Source organism: Centroberyx affinis, unplaced genomic scaffold (genome assembly GCF_046629955.1).
Source record: "Centroberyx affinis isolate AG114_WGS23_722 - 3 ecotype Tasmania unplaced genomic scaffold, CSIRO-AGI_Caff_v1 ptg002846l_1, whole genome shotgun sequence".
Taxonomy (NCBI): Eukaryota; Metazoa; Chordata; class Actinopteri; order Beryciformes; family Berycidae; genus Centroberyx; species Centroberyx affinis.
The window spans coordinates 81,243-105,304 of record NW_027280986.1 but is presented as its reverse complement, the minus strand read 5'-3'; the positions used below and the strand labels follow the sequence as shown (position 1 = coordinate 105,304).

Genomic DNA, 24,062 nt, shown 5'->3' with positions numbered 1-24,062 from the left:
CTACTGCAGCTTTAATCTCGCTATCAGTTCTTGGCCCTTACCGGCAGCTATCTGAGTGTGTGTCGGGCTGGAGAAAGGGGCGGAGTTTAGCGCTGCAGATTGGCGGGTGTTGGCGGAGGGTTGGTGGTGATGGTGGTGAGGAGGCGTCACCCTCATGGAGCCTCGCCTCAACTGCTCCAGCTCTGTGAGCCTCTCAGAGAAAGCCAGAGACCCAGGCTTCACCTCGTCCAGCTTCTGACGATGACCTGGGAGAGAGATGATACTCTAATGATCTCTGTGGGGAACCTGAGTGATATCAGCACAAAATATCAACAGTTTCAATCCAAAGTTATCAATATTGGCCATATCAGGCGAACCTTACCACCCGACATTGTCTCTACTTACTCTATGCTTGTAATCTGATTACATAATCCAGGGATTAGAATAACAGTTACAACCCAACACTCACTATAATGACGTCCCAACATTGTTAACACACTCTCTGTCTGCTATTCCACTCGGGAATCTGACGATGGGCGCCGCATAAGGGTCTGGCTGTGTGTGTGTATGTGTGTGTGTGTGTGTGTGTGTGTGTGTGTGTGTGTGTGTGTGTGTGTGTGGTGGTCTGTCGTGCGCTCTAAGGTTTTGGCTGCACTTCAAAGCCCTGAGACTGAGCTCCAGTTACAGTTACTTCCTCCCAATGGGGGAAGTGTGCATGTGTGTGTATTTATACTGTATGTGTGTGTGTGTGTGTGTGTGTGTGTGGGCGGGTTAGAGACGAGTGATGGTTATTCACAGCTGAGACTGGCCGGCAGGAGTCTTCCTCTCTTTCTGTCACCTCGCTTGATTTTTTTCTCCGCAGTATCCCGCCTTCCTCACACAATTCACTTCAGTTGCATTAAATGTGAATTACATTAGTGCTTATTAGCAAAATCAAGTCTTTCTTTTCCTCTGTCATCTACCATTAGAAATCCCCATTTCATAACAGTGGGTGAGAGAGGAACTCAGTATTGCATCAGGTTCCTCCTTGACTCAATCACTGAGTTTCTCTATAGAGTTTAGTGGCATTTCTTCATGAGTATTTACAATAATAATAATAATAATAATAATAGAGACTGCTGCTACTATGTCTGCTGCTACTACTACTAGTACTACTGCTACTACTAAATTCTACCTATGCATGTGTGTGTGTATGCTAGGATATTGGCCTTTAATTAAATATCGGATATTGGCAATTTTGTCTGGCTGCAGATAGCACCTACCCTTGTTACTTAAACTCATGAGCTATGGAACTGGCACATGAATTAAAAGAAAAGAAAAGAATTTCACTATCCTGGGATTCAAAGGTGTGCCAGAGGCTTTTCAACCCTGCCACGAATAGAAATTCTGGGGGAAACACTGAATATTTGGAATTTTGGGGAATTTTTTTTGGCATGATAATGGTCGAATTTGAACATATTGAATATCAGCACAGAATATTGGCTACCTTTAAGATGAAAGAAACAAGATAGAACTCATCTCTTCACCTATTTATCAAAGCTGTCAAATATTGCACCTACATTTCCTACTACTGGCTTGGTAGGTATTTCATGGCAAAACAATGTAATGGAGTTCGGTGCGCTGAAAAGGACAATCTCTGATTTTGTTGTCGAGAACAATTGCAACCAACAGTTGCATTTATATCAGTGAGCAGTTTTTGACAATGACTAGACTGTTAATAGTAAGGTTTCCTAGGTCAGTGATTCTCAACCTTTTTCATATCAAGGACCCCTAATTTAGTCCACATTAGGGCCACGGACCCCCATTTGATGAGATTTTGTCTCTCGGACCCAAATCTGAGAACATTTTTTATTGTTTGATATGATTTTGTCTGGAAATTTATTACTATCTGCATTGTAGGTAGAGAGATAACAGTGAAACTATGATCAAAACAGTCATTCTTCTACATTCTCTAATTGTGATAACTTCTTGTAAATGAAATAATGCTGAAGTTTAACAATTCATCAATTTGCTGGGGACCCCCTGGAACCCTCTCAAGGACCCCTGGTGGTCCCCGGACCCCATGTTGAGAACCACTGTCCCACATGATATAACTGTATGTCATTGGCATAACAGTGAATATTGATGCTATGTTTGTGGATGATGTTTCCAAGTGAAATAATATGAATGGAGAATATGATGGGGCCCAAAATTGAACCTTGTGGAACCCCACATGTAATATCTGCTTACAATGAAGACAAGTTGCCTAAATGTTGAACTATGTGTGTGTGTGTGTGTGTGTGTGTGTGTGTGTGTGTGTGTGTGTGTGTGTGTGTGTGTGTGTGTGTGTGTGTGAGACTCACGTCGTGGCTCTCTAGGACCATCCACTGTAATTTTAATGGCTCTCTGGTATGTTGCCACCTGAGGAGGGTTGGTGAACACTGTGATGGTCAGAGTAAAACTCTTCCCTAGAGGAGAAAAGACAAGGGGAGGAAAGGGGGGAAGAGAGAAGAAGGGGGGAGTAGAGGAGACGAGGGAGAAAGGAGAGGAGAGGAGGAGGGAAGATGAGGAGAGGAGAGATGAGGAGAGGAAAAGATAGGAGAGGAGAAAAAGGGGAAAAAAAATCATTAGGATTCAGATCCTTTCCAAGCAATACACTCTTCTCACGTTCCCATCCCTCCTCTACTTCTCTCTTCTCCCCTTTCCTTCCCTCCTTCTCTCCTCCCTCTTTCCTTCTCTCCTCCCTCCTCCTGTTCTCCCCAAATATCCTCTTGGTCTGGTTGATGCATTAAGTCGTGGACTCCCAGACAGGAATAAACCAGAGATCACACACACACACACACACACACACACACACACACACACACACAGACCAGACACATGTGGGTGATGCCAGGTGTTGCTCTCACTTCTCTCTCTCTCTCCCTCTCTGTCTTTCACAGTCTCTCTGAGTGTTTCTTTATTATATTAATGCTGATAACACTGCTGTTTATTATTGTTTAATTTCTGTTATTCTCTGTGATATCACCTCAATTGATACTATAATGCTTTATCAACATACCTTTCTTTACTGTCATGCCAATGAAGCAGATTTGAACTGAACTGAACTGAACTGAACTGAACTGAACTGAACTGAATTGAATTGAATTGAACTGAATTGAATTAAAAGAAAGAGTGACAGAGAGATGTTTTTTTATGTTCACAAAGTAGAAAAAAGATGGGTGATACAAAAAAACATAAGGAAAAAGAAATAGAGCGTCTGAATATACACATATAGGCTACAGTATACTATGTAATATATAGGAGGTCGACAAAATAACATAAAAACAATAAAAAAAAAAAAGACTTTTACTTTGAAGTAACAAAATTACAAAGGGAGCTACAAAGTTTCATATTCAGTTGAATACCAATTAGCAGTAGGTGTCAGCTTTACAAGAGATCTGACAACTCACTTTTAGATGTGAGTTTACAAAGCAACATGTGGCAACTACTACTACTACTACTACAATAAAGTTTGAAATAGTTGCTGCCTGAATTGCAGGAGCGTCGGTTACAAAAACCTGTATCAGGTTTTCTGGACCAGTGGAGGCAAGTGGAAGCTCACTGACAGAGACTGACAGACAGTTAACAGGATAGACACTAAACACCACAACACTACAGACTCAGAAATCACCACAGAAATTGAACCAACACCTCTGTGAAACAGTCTCTACATAAACTGTACTGAGTTTAACTTATAGTGTGATAAGGTGGATTTGTTTCCAGATGTAGGTTACTGTGGTGCTGGTAAAGCTGATGCTTGGCCCGCGGCAAGAGGCTCTCTTTGGGAACCTTTTTACACGGCCCTAATTTCAGACTAGTAGCTATTGGACGCTTTATGGGCGTGTTTGGAGACTTTCTCTCTAACCCTAACCCTAACCCTAACCCTTAACTGTTAATTAAAGTCGAGATGAAATGAAAAATGCATTTTTAATCCTTTTAGATCACATCCCTGGTCATATTGTGCACCTATTTAACAATATATGCCAAAAAAAAAAAAAAAAAATCAATTTCTTTGTATTCTTATATCAAAATCCAATCATGTTTTCTTCCTGTAAAACAAAATATGCCGTGTGCTTACGTAAGCATGAACCGACCAATTTCAACCAATAATATCATGACATCCACCCATCAATCATTCTTCAACCTGGTGTGTGTGGAGCCAACAGTCCTCTGTAGCTCCGTTTCTCTCTGTAGCTCCGTATCGCGCTAAACTCTAAGCCCCGCCCACTGTTGAGCGGTCCAATCAAATGCGAAGGATTTGATTTAAATCCCTCTTGTAACTGTACACCGCTCAAATATTCTGTTTCACTGGGAAATACGTCACAGTACAGAAGCTAAAGATGCTCTAACTTCCATTTCAGTGGGACTTTAAGGGTTAGTTAATGCTTATTAAGCATTAACTAACCCTTATTAAGCATTAACTAACCCTTATCAAGCATTAACTAACCCTTAACTTAGTGACCCTTATTGTAAAGTGTTACAAGCTAACTAGTCAGCAGGCTCATTTAGCAAAGACACTGATATTAATGTTAACACACACCTAGCAACTACTAACGCTAGCTTCTCGATACGTTAGCTAGTGTTAGCTAGTGTGCTAATCCAATGTATTTACCCGAATGTACCCAAATTTCCCCAAGGAGATTAATAAAGTGATATCTTATCTTATCGTATCTTATCTTATCTTACAACAAGACAGTAGTTAGCTGACCAGACACTACGGTTAGCTAGCTAACAAGCTAGCATGTGACCTGAAAGTCCTCTCTCTCCCTGTGTCTCTCTTTTCTCTTTATGATAGGCTACCTAATACAGGCCTACTGTTTATATAGCTTATACTCACACATACAGAAAGTATATACTGTACATTCATATTCTACGTTGTTTTATATGTGTGTGAATGTTTATGGAACATATAAAAGAGAAAGAGAGTGTTTTTCTGCAAGTTGTTTACAGAGAGAGTTTACAGTAAAAGAAGATGGCTGATAGAGAGAACAGAGAGAGAGAGAGAGAGAGAGAGAGCAGCTGAAGTCTTTGTGTCTGTTGTGTCTATCAGCCAGCCGGTCTCATCACACACACACACACACACACACACACACACACACACACCGTTACTGACTCACTAAGGAGTGTGTGTGTGTGTGTGTGTTGACAACAGCTTTTTCCGGGACTCTGTCTCTAACCCTAACCCCTATCGACTCTCTATGTCTCTCTCTCACTCTATAGATAAGAACTGATTTCACACATGAGGTGTGTGTGTGTGTGTGTGTGTGTGCGCGTGCGTGTGTGTGCACGCATCATGTCGGGGCTTGCTGAGTTGTGTTCGTCCGGTTTTTATCAGAATCAGCCAATCAGAGAGAATCTCTTATTTACGCTGTCTTGAACAAAGCAGTGTGTGTGTTCCCGGAATAACAAGGTGGTGTGTGTGTGTGTGTGTGTGTGTGTGCGGGTGTGTGTGTGTGTGCAGGCAGATATTGTGAAAGAGAAAAATGACAGGCTTGTTCAAAAGGGGAACTTGACTGCAGTCGTGACAAAGACTGAAAACTAGTTGCGCACGCACACACACACACACACACACACACACACACATACAAACACTTGTAGTAGGTCAACACCATATCAAACCAACAAACATACTTATTTTTTATATTTTTGTAGAAACTTCATCTACAATTGTACCTTTTTTGCCATGTTTCCCTATCACTTTAGAGCAGCGTTTGTTGTTTTTGTTGTTTTGTTTTGTTTTGTTTCTTCAAAAGTGAAGTGAAGATGGATTGTAAAATGTCAAAAAGGCCTGGCTGTCAATGGAAAATCCATCAAATTTCACAAGGCAATTTTGAGATTTGATATTTTGCTTCTATAACTACTGTAGAGTTTCATAAAATATACAAAACAATCATCTAAAGTTAACTTGAACATATGGTCATCATGGGAGTCCATGCTGATTTATAGCTTTTTTTTTTTTTAAATATTTTTTGTTATTACTATTTTATGCTACTATTTTACATTACAAATAGCAAAAATCTGAGATCTGAGCGTTTTTTGTAAGTAATTCATCAAAAACATTTCTTTTTACAAATCCCACCATAAATGACAAATTATTTAGGTATTCATCAGAGTGAAACAGGAAAATGCACTCTGACTTTATCCACTGAGGAAACAAAGGTTTCTAACTGATATGCAAATTCACCCATTTTTTATAAAGCATAGCTCATTTGAATATGTTAATAAGAAAATAAACAAGTCATAATACAAAAAGTGTTTGTATTTGTGTCCACATTCAACATATCCATTTTCATGCTGATAGGATGAAAGGATTTTTTTCCTCCTATTCACATGTGGTGCCTTGTCTTAATGCCCATTCTATTGGAGATATGAAGGTTTTGCAGAACACTGATGTTAAAAAGCCTCGGCAAGGAGCTACATTGATCTTTAACACTACAGAACTAATGGGTTGCATCACTATGAGTGTGTGTGTGTGTGTGTGTGTGTGTGTGTGTGTGTGTGTGTGCGTGCACGTTGGGTGGTGCAACTAAGTGCTTGTGCAAAACAGGGAACTTTGACTAATGATGACTAAGTTTGAAAACATTGATCCAACACTCCCCCTTCCCTCCTCACACACACACACACACACACACACACACACACACACACAGAAACCACTAGTCAAACCACCAAACCGCTCATTGCTGTCAACAGCTAAACTAACTACTTCCCAGCCAGACAGTAATGACAGTTAGAGGTTTAGGTGGGGAAACAGTTGTCAATAGCTGATAAAAAAAAATACATGTATTCAGTGTTTTGACCATAATTTTGTTGTGGTGGAAAAGCCTCTGAAACAGCATTTAGATCATCATGGGACCCTAAAAGTCTCCATTGAAAGACTCAACAGTCAAGGAGTGTAGTACTGATCCATTCTACAATAAATATGTAATGAAACAAATGTCCACATGACCACATTGACTGGCCAAAAAAAGAGGACAATATCGGCATAATTATCAGCAGAAAATACAATCTATTGCCAGCTTCAGTCTGAAGAAATATCAGTATCGGCCTTCAAAAACCCTAACAGTGATTTCTTTTTCTTAAGACTGATCATGTCTGTTGCTTTTCATTACATTTCAGAATTATGTGCTTCACTACAACTGGCTAGAGGATGTGGCAGTTTGAAAATGTTTTGGATGCCATTTTACCCACCACCCCACCCATATTGAAACTATAGTACTCACAGTGGTGGAAATAAACTGAGTATATTAACTCAAGTACTGTACTTAAGTACAATTTTGAGATACTTGTACTTTACTTGAGTATTTCCATTTGATGCTACTTTATACTTCCACTCCACTACAGTTCAGAGGGAAATATTGTACTTTGACAGCTTTAGTTACTTTTCAGATGGACATTTGACACAATGGATAATATAACAAGCTTTTAAAATACAACACATTGTTAAAGATGAAACCAGTGGTTTCCAACCTTTTTGGCTTTTGACGTCTTACAAAAAGCAGTGTGTAGTCGGGTCACATTTCAGATGTCTATGAGTTGTTAACAGCTCCACCAAATAGTGATTTTTCCCTCTAAACCTCACATGGTTTCATTTCAATAAATGTTCAAATGATCCAATATTTCAGCAAAAATCAAAGATTAGAGAAAAAGTCCAAAAACTGAAAACAGATTTGTGTATCAGAACTTAGTTTTTTCTTCTTTCCTCTCCCATTAATCATCTCACGACCCCTCAGATTTATCCGGTGACCCTTTGGAGGGGCCCGACCCCTAGGTTGGGAACCACTGGACTAAACTAGCTAACTGTATATAAAGTAGTTCAAACTAGCTCCACCTCCAGCAGCTACAACAGTAACATGCTGCTTACACACTGACGCTTCAGTATTAATAATCTAATGATGTCATATATAATAAAATATCAGTCAGAGGGACCAAACCACTACTTTTACTTTAATACTTTAACTACATTTTGCTGCTAATACTTATGTACTTTTACTTAAGTAGGACTTTTACTTGTAATGGAGTATTTTTACATTGCTGTATTGGTACTTTTACTCAAGTAAAGGATCAGAGTACTTCTTCCACCACTGAATACTCAACGCTAATAATATGACCACAGTGCACATCTAGCAATATAATAAAAAACACATAACAACTGATGATGAGACATTTGCATTTGTGAATCTCAAAATATTCTGTGTATGTTTCCTGTATTCACTACAATGTGATCAAGCTTTTCATAGCATCTTTTAAACATTATACAGATGAAGAGATACTGGAAATAAATGAGCCATTGTACTCAGTGCTGTTAAATTTGCATGAAAACGCATTTTTCCCCTTTTACTTTCTTCATTTGAATACATTAATTATTAATTTTTTGCACAACATGACTCTGGAATCCCAACAAGCATTGACTGTCATTCCGATATTTCTCATTCAGCTGTGGGTAGAGGATAGTTTGTATTCGTAGTTTATCTGTGTGTGTGTGTGTGTGTGTGTGTGTGTGTGTTAGCATGTGGCACGGCCTGTGTACACAAGACCGGTGTTTTAAATAGATAAGTCAGGACATTTGCCTGCGACTGATGTGGAGTAACTGTGGTCTAGTGTGTCCGTTGGAGAGAGAGAGAGAGAGAGGAAGAGCGAGGTAGACGTTGAGTGGTTGAATAGGACGAGGAAGTTGCCTGAACACTGTTTTTATTCACATGTACTTCCCCTAAAATGTCCATGCTGCATGTATATGTACATATGCCAAACAAGTAGCACCTATGTTGTTTCAGTGATGAATATTTTATGTCTGTATTGTGTGTTTTGTACGCACAACACAGAGGGTTCCACTGATATGATATTTTTGTATTGAAGTTGCTGATACCTACTTGTGCTGATCTTTAAATCTGACCAGTTACATGACAAAAAATTCCAAGTATTATCCCCAAAAGCCAAGCAAAAATCAAGAAAAACAAATAACCGACTGCTGGGCAAAAATTTGGGCAAAAATTCTCTATCTTTGAAATTTGACCAGAAAATCCCACAGAATTCCACAAAAAAAAGTATTCAGTGTGTGTGTGTGTGTGTGTGTGTGTGTGTACCTCTGCCACTGCGGCCCACGAAGCGCAGGTCGTTGAACCGGGCCACCTGGTTCTTGATGGCGGCCGTGGCGTTGCGCAACTCCGCCGAATAGTTCTCGTCGTTTCCCGCCATCACCGTCACCAAGGTGCCGTCCGGGATGTCGCCCAGGGCAACCACCTAGCGACGGGAGGAGGGAAGTTAACACGCTGTCTGCATACGTTATACAAAATATAATATAAAAATCCCACGATATGTCTCTTGGGATTACTACCAGACAATGTTGAAATGTCAAAACTTAGAAATCTTCCACCTTATCCACTTTTAAAAGAATGGATAGAGGTATTAAGTACATTGGGTTACTTATAGAGTGGCTGGGAGGGAAGAGCTGTTTAATGAAGTATGGGGCCCATTCCTTGCCCAATTGTTGGATATAAAAGTTTGATTTTTATTTTTTGTTTCTTATGTCTTCATTTTGACGCTCTGTGTTTTGTGTTGGTTGTCCGGCTAGATTTGAATGTTATTGCTGGACTGTAGACTTTTTTCTTTTTAGTTGTTTAAAAAAAAAAAAAATAGACTGGACAGACCCTGAAAGAAGACATATTATATGTCATTCATGTAGTTGTAATGATGTAACTGTTATTGCAATGTAAATGTCTGACCAAAAACATTAATAAAAAAAAAAAGAAGTACAACTCGTTAAGAAAAGATGTTATTTTGGCTCAAGTTACCCCAACCCTAAAACGGTACTAGCTGACAAAAAATATTTAATTTCCATGTGACCTAAAGTTTACATAGCAATTACTGTTTGAAATAAATACGCACTCACTGTAGTGGCACAAAATGTAAAAAGTGGCTCTTTTGACCCTGGCCTCCCCTACTAGTTTCATCTTTATGTGACAGCTTGACTTTGCCAGGACTTCAAAACTTAATGCAACCTATCTGTCATACTGAAGTTCTGTACTGTGATAAGCATTACTATTTTACATCTAAAATCTACATTTTTTTTTAATGCGTCACAGGACGATGACTATGGATTATTTTTATCAATTATTTTAGAGATTGTTTTCAACCCGAAAACTCCCATTTTGCAGGAAGCTGTTGGGTTGTGCTATTACAGTGTTTCTCAACGTGGGGTCCGGGGGACCACTAGGGGTCCTTGAGGGGGTTCCAGGGGGTCCCCAGCAAACTGATGAATTGTTAAACTTCACCATTATTTCATTTACAAGAAGTTAACACAATTAGAGAATGTAGAAGAATGACTGTTTTGATCATAGCTTCTCTGTTATCTCTCTACCTACAATACAGATAGTCATGGGATTTCTGGACAAAATCATATGTGACAATAAAAATATTTTCAGATCTCATCAAATGGGGGTCCGTCCGTGGCTCTAATATGGACTAAATTAGGGGTCCTTGATATGAAAAAGGTTGAGAATCACTGTGCTATTACATCCTACTATATCCAAAGACCAGGCAACATATGGTGGATATGAAATGCTGAGGGGTTTGCAGGTTGTCCGTCTAAAAACAGGCTCACTTTTATTAGATAAAATGTTAAATACCAGTTATAAAATTATGCTCACCAGCAAAGCTTTACATGTGGTTTAAGTTAGATTTCCAAAAATGTTCATTTATGCGTAAAAGATGCAGTTTTTCTCTACTGAACGTGAAAATTCAAACTCTCAGTACCTCCAAACTACCTTCAATGCTCACAAATTATACCTGTATACCTTTTTAAATTGGAAATGTGTGGATCTCAACGAACTAGAGAGCACACTCTCCTCCTCCACATCTACGCAAATAGAGCGAGGGAGGGAGATTTTCATACTAACGCTTATCACACCAAACCATCAATGTGCAAATGATCACACACTATACTATATGGGTTGTTTCTCTTTTAACCCTTGGTTAAACGGGCAAGCAAACCACAGCTCATGACATTAAGGGACACCTTTGGTAGGAGGGTTGAGAGTGTTTTGTGGCAGAGTCTGATCTCAGGCCAGCAGAGGCAAATGTGTTTTTAGAAATAGGAATTGTAACCGCTACAAATTTGACAAATTTCATGCCTAAGAATTCCACAAAATTTAAAGTATTCAGAATTTCCCACAAAATTGTATTTTGAAACAGCATTTAGACCATCATGGGACACTAAAACTCTCCACTGAAAGCCATTATGATGGTAATAATAAAACATAATCATTCATACTTGTGTGGACTCTGATCTCAAAATGTCTCAGAATCAACTCAGGTTAAGGTCTTCCCATAGACAGCCAGTGGAGTATTGATCGGCTGATTGGTGGGCGAGACTGATCAGATCTGAGTTTTAATAAAAGGACAATATCGGACCTATTTATCGGTCGAACGCTAATATTTACCATATAAACTGCCTCAAAATATTGGTCAAAATATCACTGACTCCTGCTGTTTATGCTCAAGTTATCCACCAACCAATATAATAAGGATCAGGCCTTCAGTGGAACGTGATTCAACAAAATCTCTCCTTGTTAATAAGGGAGCTCTGACTTGCTCGGTTAGAAAATACGGGTCTTGGCCTGGAAAGTGTTTACATTCAAGAACTACGGGAGCATGGAAGGACACACACACACACACACACACACACACGCACACACACACACACGGGGAGACAAGAGAGAGACTGGCAGCAATGGAGCATGAAACCAGCCCAGCAGAATAAACAAGACAAAGGAAACAATTATGAAGCTCTCAGACCAACACTGTGTGTGTGTGTGTGTGTGTGTGTGTGTATGTGTGTGTGCATACTTTAAACGGATGCCCGTGTGTGTGCATACCTGTGCATGCATCTACACTGAGTGTGTGTTTGTGTGTGTTGTTACACAGTGTATACGCCTGCCGGTATATGTGATATGTGTGTAGTGACAGTGTGTGTGTGTGAGTGTCAGTGTATGTGAATGTGATGTGCCTGTGTGCATGCATGCATGTGCGTGTGTGTGTATGTGTGTCTCAAAACATCATCCATTATCAGTAAGAGGCAGTGACATCCGCTCATGACACTCCATAATGATACATAATGCACAAAACACACACACACACACACACACGCATGCGAGCACACTAATGCATAAAACTCAATAAATCAATCAGTTGTGTGTTCTGCGGCTAAAAGCTGCTTTTCCACAAATGCATTTTGTCTCAAAGTGCAGGAAAGCCGTCCACATCCACACTCATCCATACATGAGGGAATATACTGCAAAAAATGTCAACGATCATATCTAAATGTAAAAATGGACGAAGATGGACGAACCAACAAGATGAGGAAAGCACTATTTTTTTTTCTTTGTTGTCGAAAAATGCTACAAAAACCAAACAAACTGGAAAATCTCCATTGCTGATGGTTTGGAAAATAAAAATATACACCACACAGGGTCATTTCTATGTGAGTATATGACAAATGTAGTAATGCATTCGCTACAGCAAGTAACTGAGGTAAAAGTAACAGAATTCATCAGTTCCTAGAACCTTAAATGGCAAGAACCCTCATTGTTGTTAGATATGATTTTGCACAGAATTACATAAACAATTAGGGAAAGTTAATTCATCTCAGTTAACTCTAACTTAACTCCAAACCATGTGAAACCCTTTGACTTTGGGAAACACTGCTCTAAATCTGTGAGATTTCGCATGAATTATAGAGAAAACAAATGCAAAATAATGTACATTTACATCATGAAGACCAGATCCAAGGGGAAAAATTGTAACTTAGTACACCAAGCAATTTCTGGGTGCTTTTTTGCTAGAATCATAAGACACCCAAAAATGTCTTTTGTGCAGTATAACACAGCTCTAATGCCATAAATCACGAAGAAAAAAAAACGCAAATTGAATTTCTTTGAGAATTTATTTTACAAAAAAAACTCTATACACAATATTTTTCTACGTTTTAAAACAAAATGGTGCCTCCACATTCTTTATGTCCTGAGAAAGAAACATATATGCAGCTGCTTCAAATTAGGCGTTTCCAGTTAAATCGTTGAAAAGGCATTTTCTGGGTGTAGGGGTGCCAGAGTTGTGCCAATCAGCAAAGCAATTCCGGTCCAGAATCAGACACAGAGCAACATCACATTTTCTGCACTTCCACGTGGTCTTCATTTTTTTTTTTTTTTTACACAAAACACAGTGCAGACATCCTTCTGAGGCCTTTTGGGGTTTTTCCTGCATCTGGGTTTATTGCCACAGGGATACAGGTCTGTGTGGCTAGTGGAGCTGGTGTAGTGTCCAAGGAACACCCACAAAGATCAGCAGAGAGCGTTCAATGAACTTCAGATGAGTCATGGGTTGCACCTGTTTCATCTGGCACAGAGTTCTCTGTGTAGAATGTAGGAGTGTGGAACAAGTGTTGGAACAAGGTTCTGTACCACCTCATTGAACTGCACTGAATAACAGTGGATCAGTTGGTCTGACAAATCTACACCACTCATGTACTTACTTTGTACCATGTACTCTCTTTCACACGCCTAGTCACAGTTTGACACGAGTCAATCTCGGAACCCATCGTCTATCGGTCTGACGACGATTAGACTCTGGGGGCGACGGCCAATATTTCGGGGTTTCCGGTGTAGCCAGCGGACATCCGGGCCAAGACTTCCTCTTCCGTGAGCCGGTCATTGTTTACAGTCCGATTAGCAACTTGAGACGCGAGAATGGAGTTGGAGTTGAGAGACGACATCTCATATGCAGATATCTGTTTATAGAGATTAGCCGAAATTTTGTGTGGACCTAAAACACTTGTGAAACAATCCGGTCTTAGACGTTGTATCTCAACTCCAACTCCATTCTCGCGTCTCAAGTTGCTAATCGGAACCCATCGTCAGACCGATAGACGATGGGTTCCGAGATTGGACCCGAGTAAACAGTGCGTATTGTGGAGCACATAGATACCTCCCTAGTGTCTGCCCACTTGATGAAAAGCAGCGGTCCATCTCTTATCCACATCCTCGATCCTCTGCTGGACCTTTTTCCTATCGCGTTTACCTTTGTATTTGGGGTGCATGTGGCACACTGAGTGTCCCCGTATGTGCCGCACGCACATACCGTCAAAGAAAGAAGCGCCTTGAAGAGCTTTGGGCTTGTGTAAAAGTTAGCGCAGTACAGGTGATGACCGCTGCCAAGGTAAGCGCGATCCATCAAGCCCATAACAGAGTCATACGAAAGTCCCTGTGCAGATGAGAACTAGGATCTTCCTGTATAGACTGAGAAACGGTGTAGCCGTTGCTTGAATCCGCTAAAACAAAGACCTTTGAGCCAAACTTGGTCGGTTTATTTTTGATATACTGCGGCATGCCTTTTTTAGCCTTCATAGCGACCATTCGTTCATCTATTGCAAGGTTTTGACGGGGGGATGGTAAAAGGACTTGCATGCATTTCGCAGATGGTCATAAAATGGCCTGACTCGGTGCAGCGGGTCATAAGCAGGTGTGCCCTTTTTCTTGCCATTGACCGCATCTTCATCTGGATCGCTCATATGTAGGTTCCCTGATATCACCTGGAAAGTGTTTCTGGCCGTGATTGTGGCTGGGGTCACAACACTGAAAAAGGAAGTCCGTCTCCAGTAGTGTGTCACTTGTGGCAGCTTTAGGATTCCCATGTATAACAGGAGTCCGACAAATTTGAAGAAATCAGTGGGACTGATGTCACTTCACGTATATTTCTTTCCTTTATCGATATTCTTTTTGGACAGTTTGTTTGTGTTATCACAGATGATCTTGACAGAGTTTTCATCCAAAAATCTTTTGAATAGCTCAGTGGGACTGAAGCTGTCTGTTATCCCGATGCCTTGCGCACCAGGAGTCCGAACAAGGCAAAACATCTGGCTGTTCTTTTGTCTGTCTGCCGTAAACGTGGCACTTGGTGTTCCACGTTCACGGCTACGAGCAGATGGGGCAGGAGTTGGTATCGCACGGCTGCGACCACGTCCACGTCTAGGCCTTTGCTAAGGCCCCAACTCTGGTGATGAAGTACAACTGCTGAGAGCTCACCTGTGGTGAAGGGGGTGACTGAGTAGAAGTAGTGGAGGGTTCTGTGTTGTTATCATCAGAACTAAAAAAAAAGAACAGAAAATTGTTACAATCAAATTGTCATTTCACAGAGCAACTAAAGCTATAGAGCAGTCCAGTTTTGAGTGAGAAAATGCTAACTCACTCAATTTCACACATTTATGAGTGAGTTAGCATTTTTGTGCTATGCGTTCCCTCGGCTGAAAAGTGATTATGATTTGAATGGTTTTGGTTAAAAGCTTGAAAATAAGGTCTGTGGTTAAGACAAGCCTAGGAAAGTTTTCATGATTTGTTCTGTGAAATAAAATAATCAATTGAACATCCCTTTCGTGAATTTTGAAGGTTTTCTGCCCCCTAATAAAGTAAGTTGCTAACAAATGGCTAACTGTCGCACAATAACATGTTATTACGCAGAATAGTCCGCCATAAAGCCTCTGACCTGTAGTACCCGCGCTCTTTTCAATTTAGATTGTAGAATTACTGATTTGTATTGTTTTCCAATTGTAGTTTTTTTGGGATTTGCAAGCATGCTAGCTTGCCTGAAGCTGAAGATTTGAATGTTGGTGACGTTGGAGGAATGCAACCTCTGTTGTATTTCATCTTTATCACAGGTTAGCCTAGCATTAGTTTTTTACTAATATGGATTACAATTATGCTTTGAAATTCATGAAAGCAGCGCTGACTCTACGAACCAGTAATCCCTTTAAATAACCTTACATTTACATAAATTTCCGCCTTAATTCATACAAAATCCCCTTAAAATGAGTTAAGGGAGTTATTAATGGAGGAGACCCCATCAAAACCCCCTTAAACATACCTTAATGTTTGACTGCTTACTTTCTAATTTAATGTAAAATTCAGGGGAACAGAAACTTTCCATTAATAACTCATTAATAAGTTAACCCTGTAAATCATGCATAAAAAGGCATAAAAATCCCTTAATTACAAGTGCCTCCACGAACCAACCCATGAATAAATCCCTTAAAAACCCATGATACTAACCATACTTTTTTAAAGCTATGTTATTTTTAATGGATAATTCATGTTTATGTGAAATGTGGAATGAGTAATTAAGGACATTTCAGGGCTAAAATTAAGGGGTTTGGTTTCGTAGTGATTTGTCAAAACTATCTCATATAACAAAATGTATGAATATCACAAGCCTGCATTAAACACAGAGCTTATTTTCAGCATCAGTCCAAAACCACATTCAAAACCCCATTGACGTTATGGTGGAGCTGCGGCCAACCAACCATGGCGGAGCAAACTTCCGGTTTGGCCTATAAAAAAACTGCACCACACTATAGGGTACAAACAAGTCACAAGCATTGTAAATGAATACTAATGAAAGTAAAACACACAATATGTGATTATGAAAAGACAAAAAAGTACAACCGAAGCAAACTATGTAAAATTCTGTGCACACAAAATCCTACATGTTTTATAGTAGACATAACAAGGAGCTATTTGATTATAAAATGACACAAATGCGTCCATACAAAATACATAGGTTCGATACATACAACATATCTACATATTTTATGGATATAACACGATAACATGATGAAATACTCACATGTGCTCAGATGGATCTCTGCCTTCGAAAAAAATCCTCCTCTGCTTCGCTATCAAAGCTGTGGAGAGCAGAGTGTCCGTCGTCTTCGCTGCTGAAGCTATCGGCAGCAAACGTAGCGACCGTTTGCACCAAGTTGCCGCGCTTTCGAGCCATATTCGATTTATTTTACAGCTCTCCAAACATATTCAATGTGTTTTTCTGCCTCTGAAAGCTGAAGACTCGCACCTCTCTCTCTCTCTCGAGTTTCCGGGAAGTATGGTGACGTCCGCGGAACCATTCATGGTCATTTTTTACAGGATCGAGTACAAACTGTGTTTTTTTTGGCGCATTTTTAACCGATGCATGTAGAATCAAGTGATTTTTGTTGAAATTTCAACATTTGAAGCTTAGATTCGTTTGTTTTTTTCCTGACGCGACCGATAGTGGTACAGGACGCATTCAGGGATCCCTGGTTGCGCGAAAGTATGCACAATTTCTTGTTTTTTACTTGATTTAGCTTTGATAAGTGGTTTAATTTGGGCGATTTTTTACATAATACATGTACAAATGATAGCCTACCACCCGGGGCTCGTGGGATAATTTAAACAGAGAAGTTTAGCTGTAAGGTTTCGCTTTTATTCTGCATCGGACCAATAACGTGACATGTGCTTAAAACTCACAAATGGAAGACAAAACTTCTCAAATTGTGATGTTTAAATTGAAAGTCCATTTATATTTTACAGCTGACCAATAAAGTGACATTACTCCATCATTACTGCAAAAGAGACAACTATTGCTCTTGGTAAGATGCAGAATATAAATTAAAACTTGTTTTTTTGTTCCATGTTTGAGTGCAAACTCCTTTGCATCTAGTCTTTGTGAATAAATTTATGCAGTATTTTGCACATGTTTTCTTGAAAAAATGCACTTTTGGACCTATGCACCCCTGTTGTTTTTGCATGTCCTGCGAATACAATAGGAACAATAATCAAACTTTTTCACCTTGGTTATTACAGTTTAGGCCAAGACGACAGCTCATCATGCTTGTTGATATATTCTTACAAAATGTGACATTTCCAATCAATTACAAATTTTCTGTCTGTCTACCTTGGCACCACAGAGGTTGATAACCACTAGTCTATACTGCAAACCATGACATCACACAACGTTGATTATGACACACTTGTCCAGCACACACCACACACACACACACACACACACACACACACTAATGTACCTTAAAAGCAATAGGCAGGGTCTTGTTACACCTCCAGTGTGTCGGCAGGACAGAGCAGAGGAAGTTGGGACTGTCTGTCCTCACCAACTCTCCTGGATGATCCGAGATCACCTGGAAGAACAAGCAAGAAAAATATAACCTTAACCTTCCTACCTACCTTCTGTCTTACCTACCCTACCTACCTACCCAAATACCTCCCTACCCACCTATCATTAAAGTTTCATCTCATTCTATCTTACCTCCACCATGCCGCGGTCCGCCATGCGCAGTTTGCCCACCAGGGCGGCTCCACTTCCAGCCTCCTGGGCGCCGAGGGGCAAGGCCTCAGCCATCTTCCCCCCCGAAGAGAGGGTGGTGGAGGGGGGAGTGAACCGACGACCGGGGGCTGGGTCTGGGTGAAGATAGATGAGATCAGATGAGATACATTTCCCTTTTACACTTCCCTAAAGGTCCTACATTCTATACTTTCCAGTGTCTTATTTTATGTCTTGAGGTCCATTCAAAGCTGTGTGTGTGGTGTCATGTACCAAAAACACTCTCAATCCATTTTTCCACGTTAATTTTCCAGCATCTCTCTGAGCCTTACCGAGAACAGGCTGTTTCTGTCGCTGTGTCTTTAAGGCTCATTAATATTAACGACCCCTCTGTTCCGATTGGCTAACCGTTTTAAGAGTGAAACGTGAGACACTGCAGCTCGGCAGCTACAGGTAGGGAAAACTCTAAAGTAATAAACAATGACAATCGCTCACCCGCTTTAAAAAAACACTTTGTTAAACTATTATTTCTTACAAAAATGATAATGAGCGAACCTTTGTGACACCACAAAGTTACGGAAGTCCAAACGGCTCGTTTAGAGGCTCGCTTTTCTAATATGGATTGTGTGGATTTAGTTGGCGACTGTGTGTTTTGATACTTTCACCATGTTTAGATAGACCATCCAACTCCTTTATCATCACAGAGGCAAGGGGAGTCCTGCTTTACACCATACGGGACCTTTAAATATCTCCCTGCCAGAGATGTTTGGTGGTAGCATCAACCGATACAGAAAAGATGAAAATGATATTAGACGAGGCGAGCCATATAGTTGATATTCATGTAGATTTTGTATATTTGTGGCCCAATTTGTAGAATAAGTGTAACAGAAATGAATATTGGCCAGTCAAACAGAAAAATGCTGGGAAAAACCTCCTGTAATCCCTAAAAGGTTTTGATTTATTGTTTCTGATTCACCTTATTCTGTTAAAGTTGATCTGTATGCATGTATAAATTGCTCTGACTTAATACCCATAAGTGCTTTGGCAACACAAGTAGGCTTTGTCATGCTAATAAAGCTGTTCAGATTCAGAATGAGAGGCCGAGGTCGAAAAATATGATTTGAAACTTTGAAATGATAAAATCAATGTAACAGAAAAAGCTAATTAGACATATCGGCACAGATGAAACTCAAAGGTGAGGGACATGCAGGATTACCGACATACAGACACCCAACCCCCCAACCCCCCAACCCCCCACACACTGCATGACACACACTGTGCTCATCCACTGACTTGAATACCAGAGTGTGTAGTCATGAAACTAAACACAGTAGCAAGTTGTTTAAAACATGCCTACAGTGAGTTTCACCCCCCTTTCTTACAATCTACTTTAAAGTAATAATCTGTAACATTTTCTTAAATGTCTGTTTTGCTGCTCGCTGTCACTCAACAGTGATTCAACCTATAACCAGTTCATGAAAGCTTTTCCATTTGTTGTTCTAAACACCCGGTGTCTGGTAGATCTTTCCTGGGAAAAATCCTCTGCCGCACTTATGAGGTTTTTACACATGGAGAAAATAAAGTGTACATTGGGTGGCTCTACAGGTAAATTTTATAAGACATGGCAACCATTTCTGACATATATGAAAACGCTAAAACTGTGTACTCTTTCATAACTGATTCTTATTCAAACCAAATTACAATGTAGATTGGCTATAGACAACCGTGACTGATATCTATGTCTATTTGTTTGTATGAATGTATGTGTATTTATGTTTACATCTTTGATCTATTTTGTCGGGGAAGGTATAAAAATGGACAACATGCGAACTTTTGTATTTTGGTATTTCACACTGAATGTATTACAAAGTTGTTATGTTGTTGAGAAAACGGAATATAAAATTGTAAAAAAAAAAAAAAAATCCTTTGCCGCACAGGAAGTGATGCGTTTTACGTTCCTGGTTTGTTTGGAATAAACAGAAGAAGAACTGGGTAGAGCGCCACCTACAGAAACTCAAACTTCATCAACAGAAAATCCAAGGGAACAGACGTCACAGAGTTGATTGACAGCTGATCTCTGGGAAGTGCAGTGCAGAAACGCCACAGCGAAGATGGAGACAAAACAAAGAAAATGAGGAACTCGAGGATTACCGCTTTACATTCAGTCCAATTGGAATAACGAGGACTGGTGCTCTGAAAGGAAGCCTCGGCAGAACTTGTCAGTGAAAGTGAACGAAAACCGAGAGAATCTGATGAAGATGTCGGTTAGGAACCCACACTGTCTGTCTATCAGTCCGCCTGTATGTCGGTCTGTTGGTTTGTCAGTCAGCCAACCCGCAATTGAAGCCACATGCCAGCGGTTTGGAGTCTAGTTTACAGTTTGAAACCCTCCCACAGCTACTATACAGTGGAGTTAGGACCTGACTGTACAGTATAGCAGGACCGGCACTTGTCAAACTGGGGTACATTGGGTTTAATTTCACTGTAATTAAATCCACAAGAAATGATCACAATTAGAGAATGTATAGAACTGTAATCCTAGGTTTCACTCTCACCACTGTTATCTCCCCACATACAGTGTAGACAGTTCTACAGTTCAATATGAAATCAACAACTGAAATATTTGAGAATCCCTGCATAAGAAGATCTGACTTTTAACCCTTTGCAGCGCAGCACTGATATCCTCATGGCATCTCAATAGGGGGAAACCACATTATTATATAAAATTATTTTTTTTGTTTCTCTGCGCCTGTGTGAATATGCAGTTCTATTTGAGCCAGTTTCAACCAACAATTCTGAAAAGTATGTATATTTTTGGTTGATACTTTAAGTCTTCACAGCCTAGTGTGTTATCTCTAAATTCTCTGTACTTTTATATTTTTTATATACTACTTCTTTTATAATTTTGTTTCAGGTTTATTGTGCAACACCGTTCATCTCCATCAGATCAACATGTCTCATCACCGTAAAAGAAATCCAATCTAAAACACAATTTCACGTTATACCTGTAATTTGAGGCAGTCTGACCCAAAATCCAGACAGACAGCCAAGACTCTAATCTTCAGTTTGTTATGAAATTACACTTTTGGTAGCAGATTATTGCAGGATTTTCTTTCTCAGGTGATATTTGGTCTATTGGAAGTCAATGGGATGAGAAACTCACCCTTTTATATTAACTTAAAGCTAAGCATAAGGCATTATAAGGCATCATAAAGCACATTGTCAGTGCATGATAATTATAATCTGAGCAGGATACAATAAACACAATGTGCAAACATGTAGGGGGTTGAGTACTGTATGGGGCAACTGTAAAGTTAATGAAATTATATTAAACTGAATGCAATTTTCTGATGTTCATCTCATGATTATGTTGCAAGAAAAGTGCATCTCTGCTTATAATGCATCATATACTTCAAGTAAAGTGTAGCCTTTTATTTTAGGTCTATAAACCAGTAGACGCACCAACAGCTTTTACGCATAATTGCACAAGTCAAGTAGCTTTACGCACAGCATTACAGAGCCCATGTGTGTGTGCGTGTGCGTGCGTGTGTGTGTGTGCGTACAGTAGATGGGGAAGTTACATCATGGTGGATAAAGAGAAGACAACTTCTCACATATAAAACCCACCAAAAAGCTGCAGGCGCGTCCAGCTGAGATATTAACACCTATCACCACCATACAAACTACAGCTTCTCCAATAAATAATACTAAAAAATAATAATAACCATACGAAAACAATAGAATAGGTTCCTAAAATGCAGCCTCATCGCGCACTGGTACTCAATCATTCTCTAACACACACAAAACTACTTTTTTTCTCTCTGAGTGTGAGAAGATAGAGAGGGAAAACTCCAAAAAATCTCCCAAATTATGAAACAAAATCACATAAACAGCCTATATTAGAACGGATGCTCAGGTGACTTGCATTTCCCGTTTACACGTTCATCTGAACGTATTGGAAGTCAATTGACACCCGGCTCCGGTAACCAAGCTGCATAACGGAGTGAGGAGTCAATTTGCGGTAACGGGGATTTGAACTTACTGTAAGTATTTTAATTCAATGCCTCGCATAGGCTATAGATATTAGGACATCTTCTATGATTCCCCCCCCCCCCCCCCCCTTTGCGTTGCGTTATAGGCGACTTATGGTGATGCCGATGAATGCAATGACTGCCTCTCTCTGGATAAAAGCGTCAGAGAAACGCGTAAAGTGCGAAATGAATGAAAAAGAAAGGAGTTGTACCGTATTTTGCGTCCCACAGAAACACCATTTGTGCGCCACAGTGCGTCCAAAGCAACTCAATTTCCTCGATAAACGGAGATCTTCCCTGTAAAGCTCCCGTCCTCTTCACCTCTTCAGCGCACAATTGACTCTTCTCTGGATATTAAACCTCTTGCTGCTTCTTTCTGTCCATTAAAAAAAAAACAAAAACCCAAAGGAGGCAAAAGATGCGGCGCGTTATCCCCGCTCGGACCGCACCGGAGTCTCAAAACAGTCCGGGCGCGTAAAAAAAAAAAAAAAAAAAAAAAAAAAAGCCTGGTTGGACGATCTCCGCAGCGGATCCCCGGCACTTTAATAAGAAGTGCTCCTTGGGTTTTCCATGCGAAATAAGAGTCACTCTGGATGGGCAATGATCGATGAATGTTTCCTATGTTTCCTCGCAGCTGCCAGAACGAGCCTTCCTCACATGGCTGGCGGAAAAAAAAGTGGAAGGAAATTGACGAAAGAGGAAGAAAAATAGGGAAAAAGTAGTGCAACGGCACGACTTTTAATCCTAGTTTACCCCGAAGAAAAGGAATGCTACACTATTATCCTTGTAATAGTCAACCCCGAATATCCTTTTATAGCCTATACCATTAATTCCATGAATATACCATTATACCCTCTTACTCGAGCAATAATACCCCAAATATACTGTTATACACTATTAACCAGGCAATAGCCTACGCCGAAAACATCGCCACCAAGCAATAGTCCATATAACGCAAACTTAACCCTCTCTCTCTCTCTGTTTCCTAGCTGTTTCTCTATGTCTCTCTCCCTCACTCTGTAGATGAATAGACATCCCGTCTGACAGCGCCAGGCTTTTACCGGCAGCCTGCGGATTTGCATCTCATTTGCATGAGGAACCGCTTCCCAGCCAATGGGGAGGCCGGCCGGGGGCCGCCTCGGGAGGGGGATTGACCAATCAGCGGCACGTCCGTCCGCCGGGAAGGCGGGGCTTAGAGGAGGGAGAGAGAGAGAGAGAGAGAGAGAGAGAGAGAGAGAGAGAGAGAGAGAGCTGCAGTTCCTCCTGCATTGAAGAAGTAGGAGAAACCGACTGTATCTTCCTGATTCAGAATTATATGTGGTCAACTAGAATATATATAATTTGTAGGATTATATATTATGTCTATATAATACTATGTATACAAAATGACACATGTAGAAAACCTGTTTCACTTGCTCCAAAATATGTTTTATCTACCTTTATCCATTGATAAATTGATTGATATGATACCCAGTCTTCTGCACTTCATGTCAATAAAGCCTATTTGAATTGGACTGAATTGAGAGAGAGAGTCATAGAGGTCTAGTGGTTTGTGGCCTTGATGTTTTCAGAGAGAGGAAGTGGGAGAAGAAAGGGAAAAAAACTGACCAAAAAACCCATTGGCTCTCAATTATAAAATGTCACAAAATGAAAGTGAATAGGCAACAACAGGGAGCAAATAGTCGAAGTCTAGAGGGAACAAAAGAAAATCCAACTGAAGCAAAAGATTTAAAAACAGGAAGAATTTAAGGAAGAATTCATAAGTTCAATTATTCGAGAAAAAGAGAGAGAAGGAAGCCGCATCCTGCTTGTTTTTGTTTTCTCTTCAATTGGTTCATATAAAGTTGGACATTTTAATATCCAACTTTATCCAGCATTTTATGTCTTTAA

The 24,062-nt window shown here is 40.1% G+C and overlaps 1 protein-coding gene across 1 annotated transcript; it reads right to left on the bottom strand.

The window, feature by feature from the left end:
- On the bottom strand, positions 1-23,146 carry LOC139658179 (runt-related transcription factor 1-like). The gene is made up of 6 exons (XM_071536238.1): positions 22,385-23,146; positions 18,127-18,278; positions 17,888-17,998; positions 9,084-9,240; positions 2,322-2,426; positions 1-245 (listed from the first exon to the last, which is right to left on the bottom strand). Exons 1-6 carry the CDS (start codon positions 22,410-22,412, stop codon positions 1-3), a joined length of 798 nt encoding a protein of 265 aa, XP_071392339.1. The 5' UTR covers positions 22,413-23,146.
- Positions 23,147-24,062: the final 916 nt, after the last annotated feature.

Bases quoted from the DNA above. Each gene is read 5' to 3' on its own strand.
- LOC139658179 (XM_071536238.1), bottom strand. From the start codon at position 22,412: ATGGTGTTTCTGTGGGACGCAAAATACG. The intron at 18,279-22,384 runs GTACAACTCCTT...ATCTTCACCCAG, and splicing joins TCTGTGGGACGCAAAATACG to ACCCAGCCCCCGGTCGTCGG. The intron at 246-2,321 runs GTGAGTCTCACA...TCTCTCTCCCAG, and splicing joins TGGTCCTAGAGAGCCACGAC to GTCATCGTCAGAAGCTGGAC.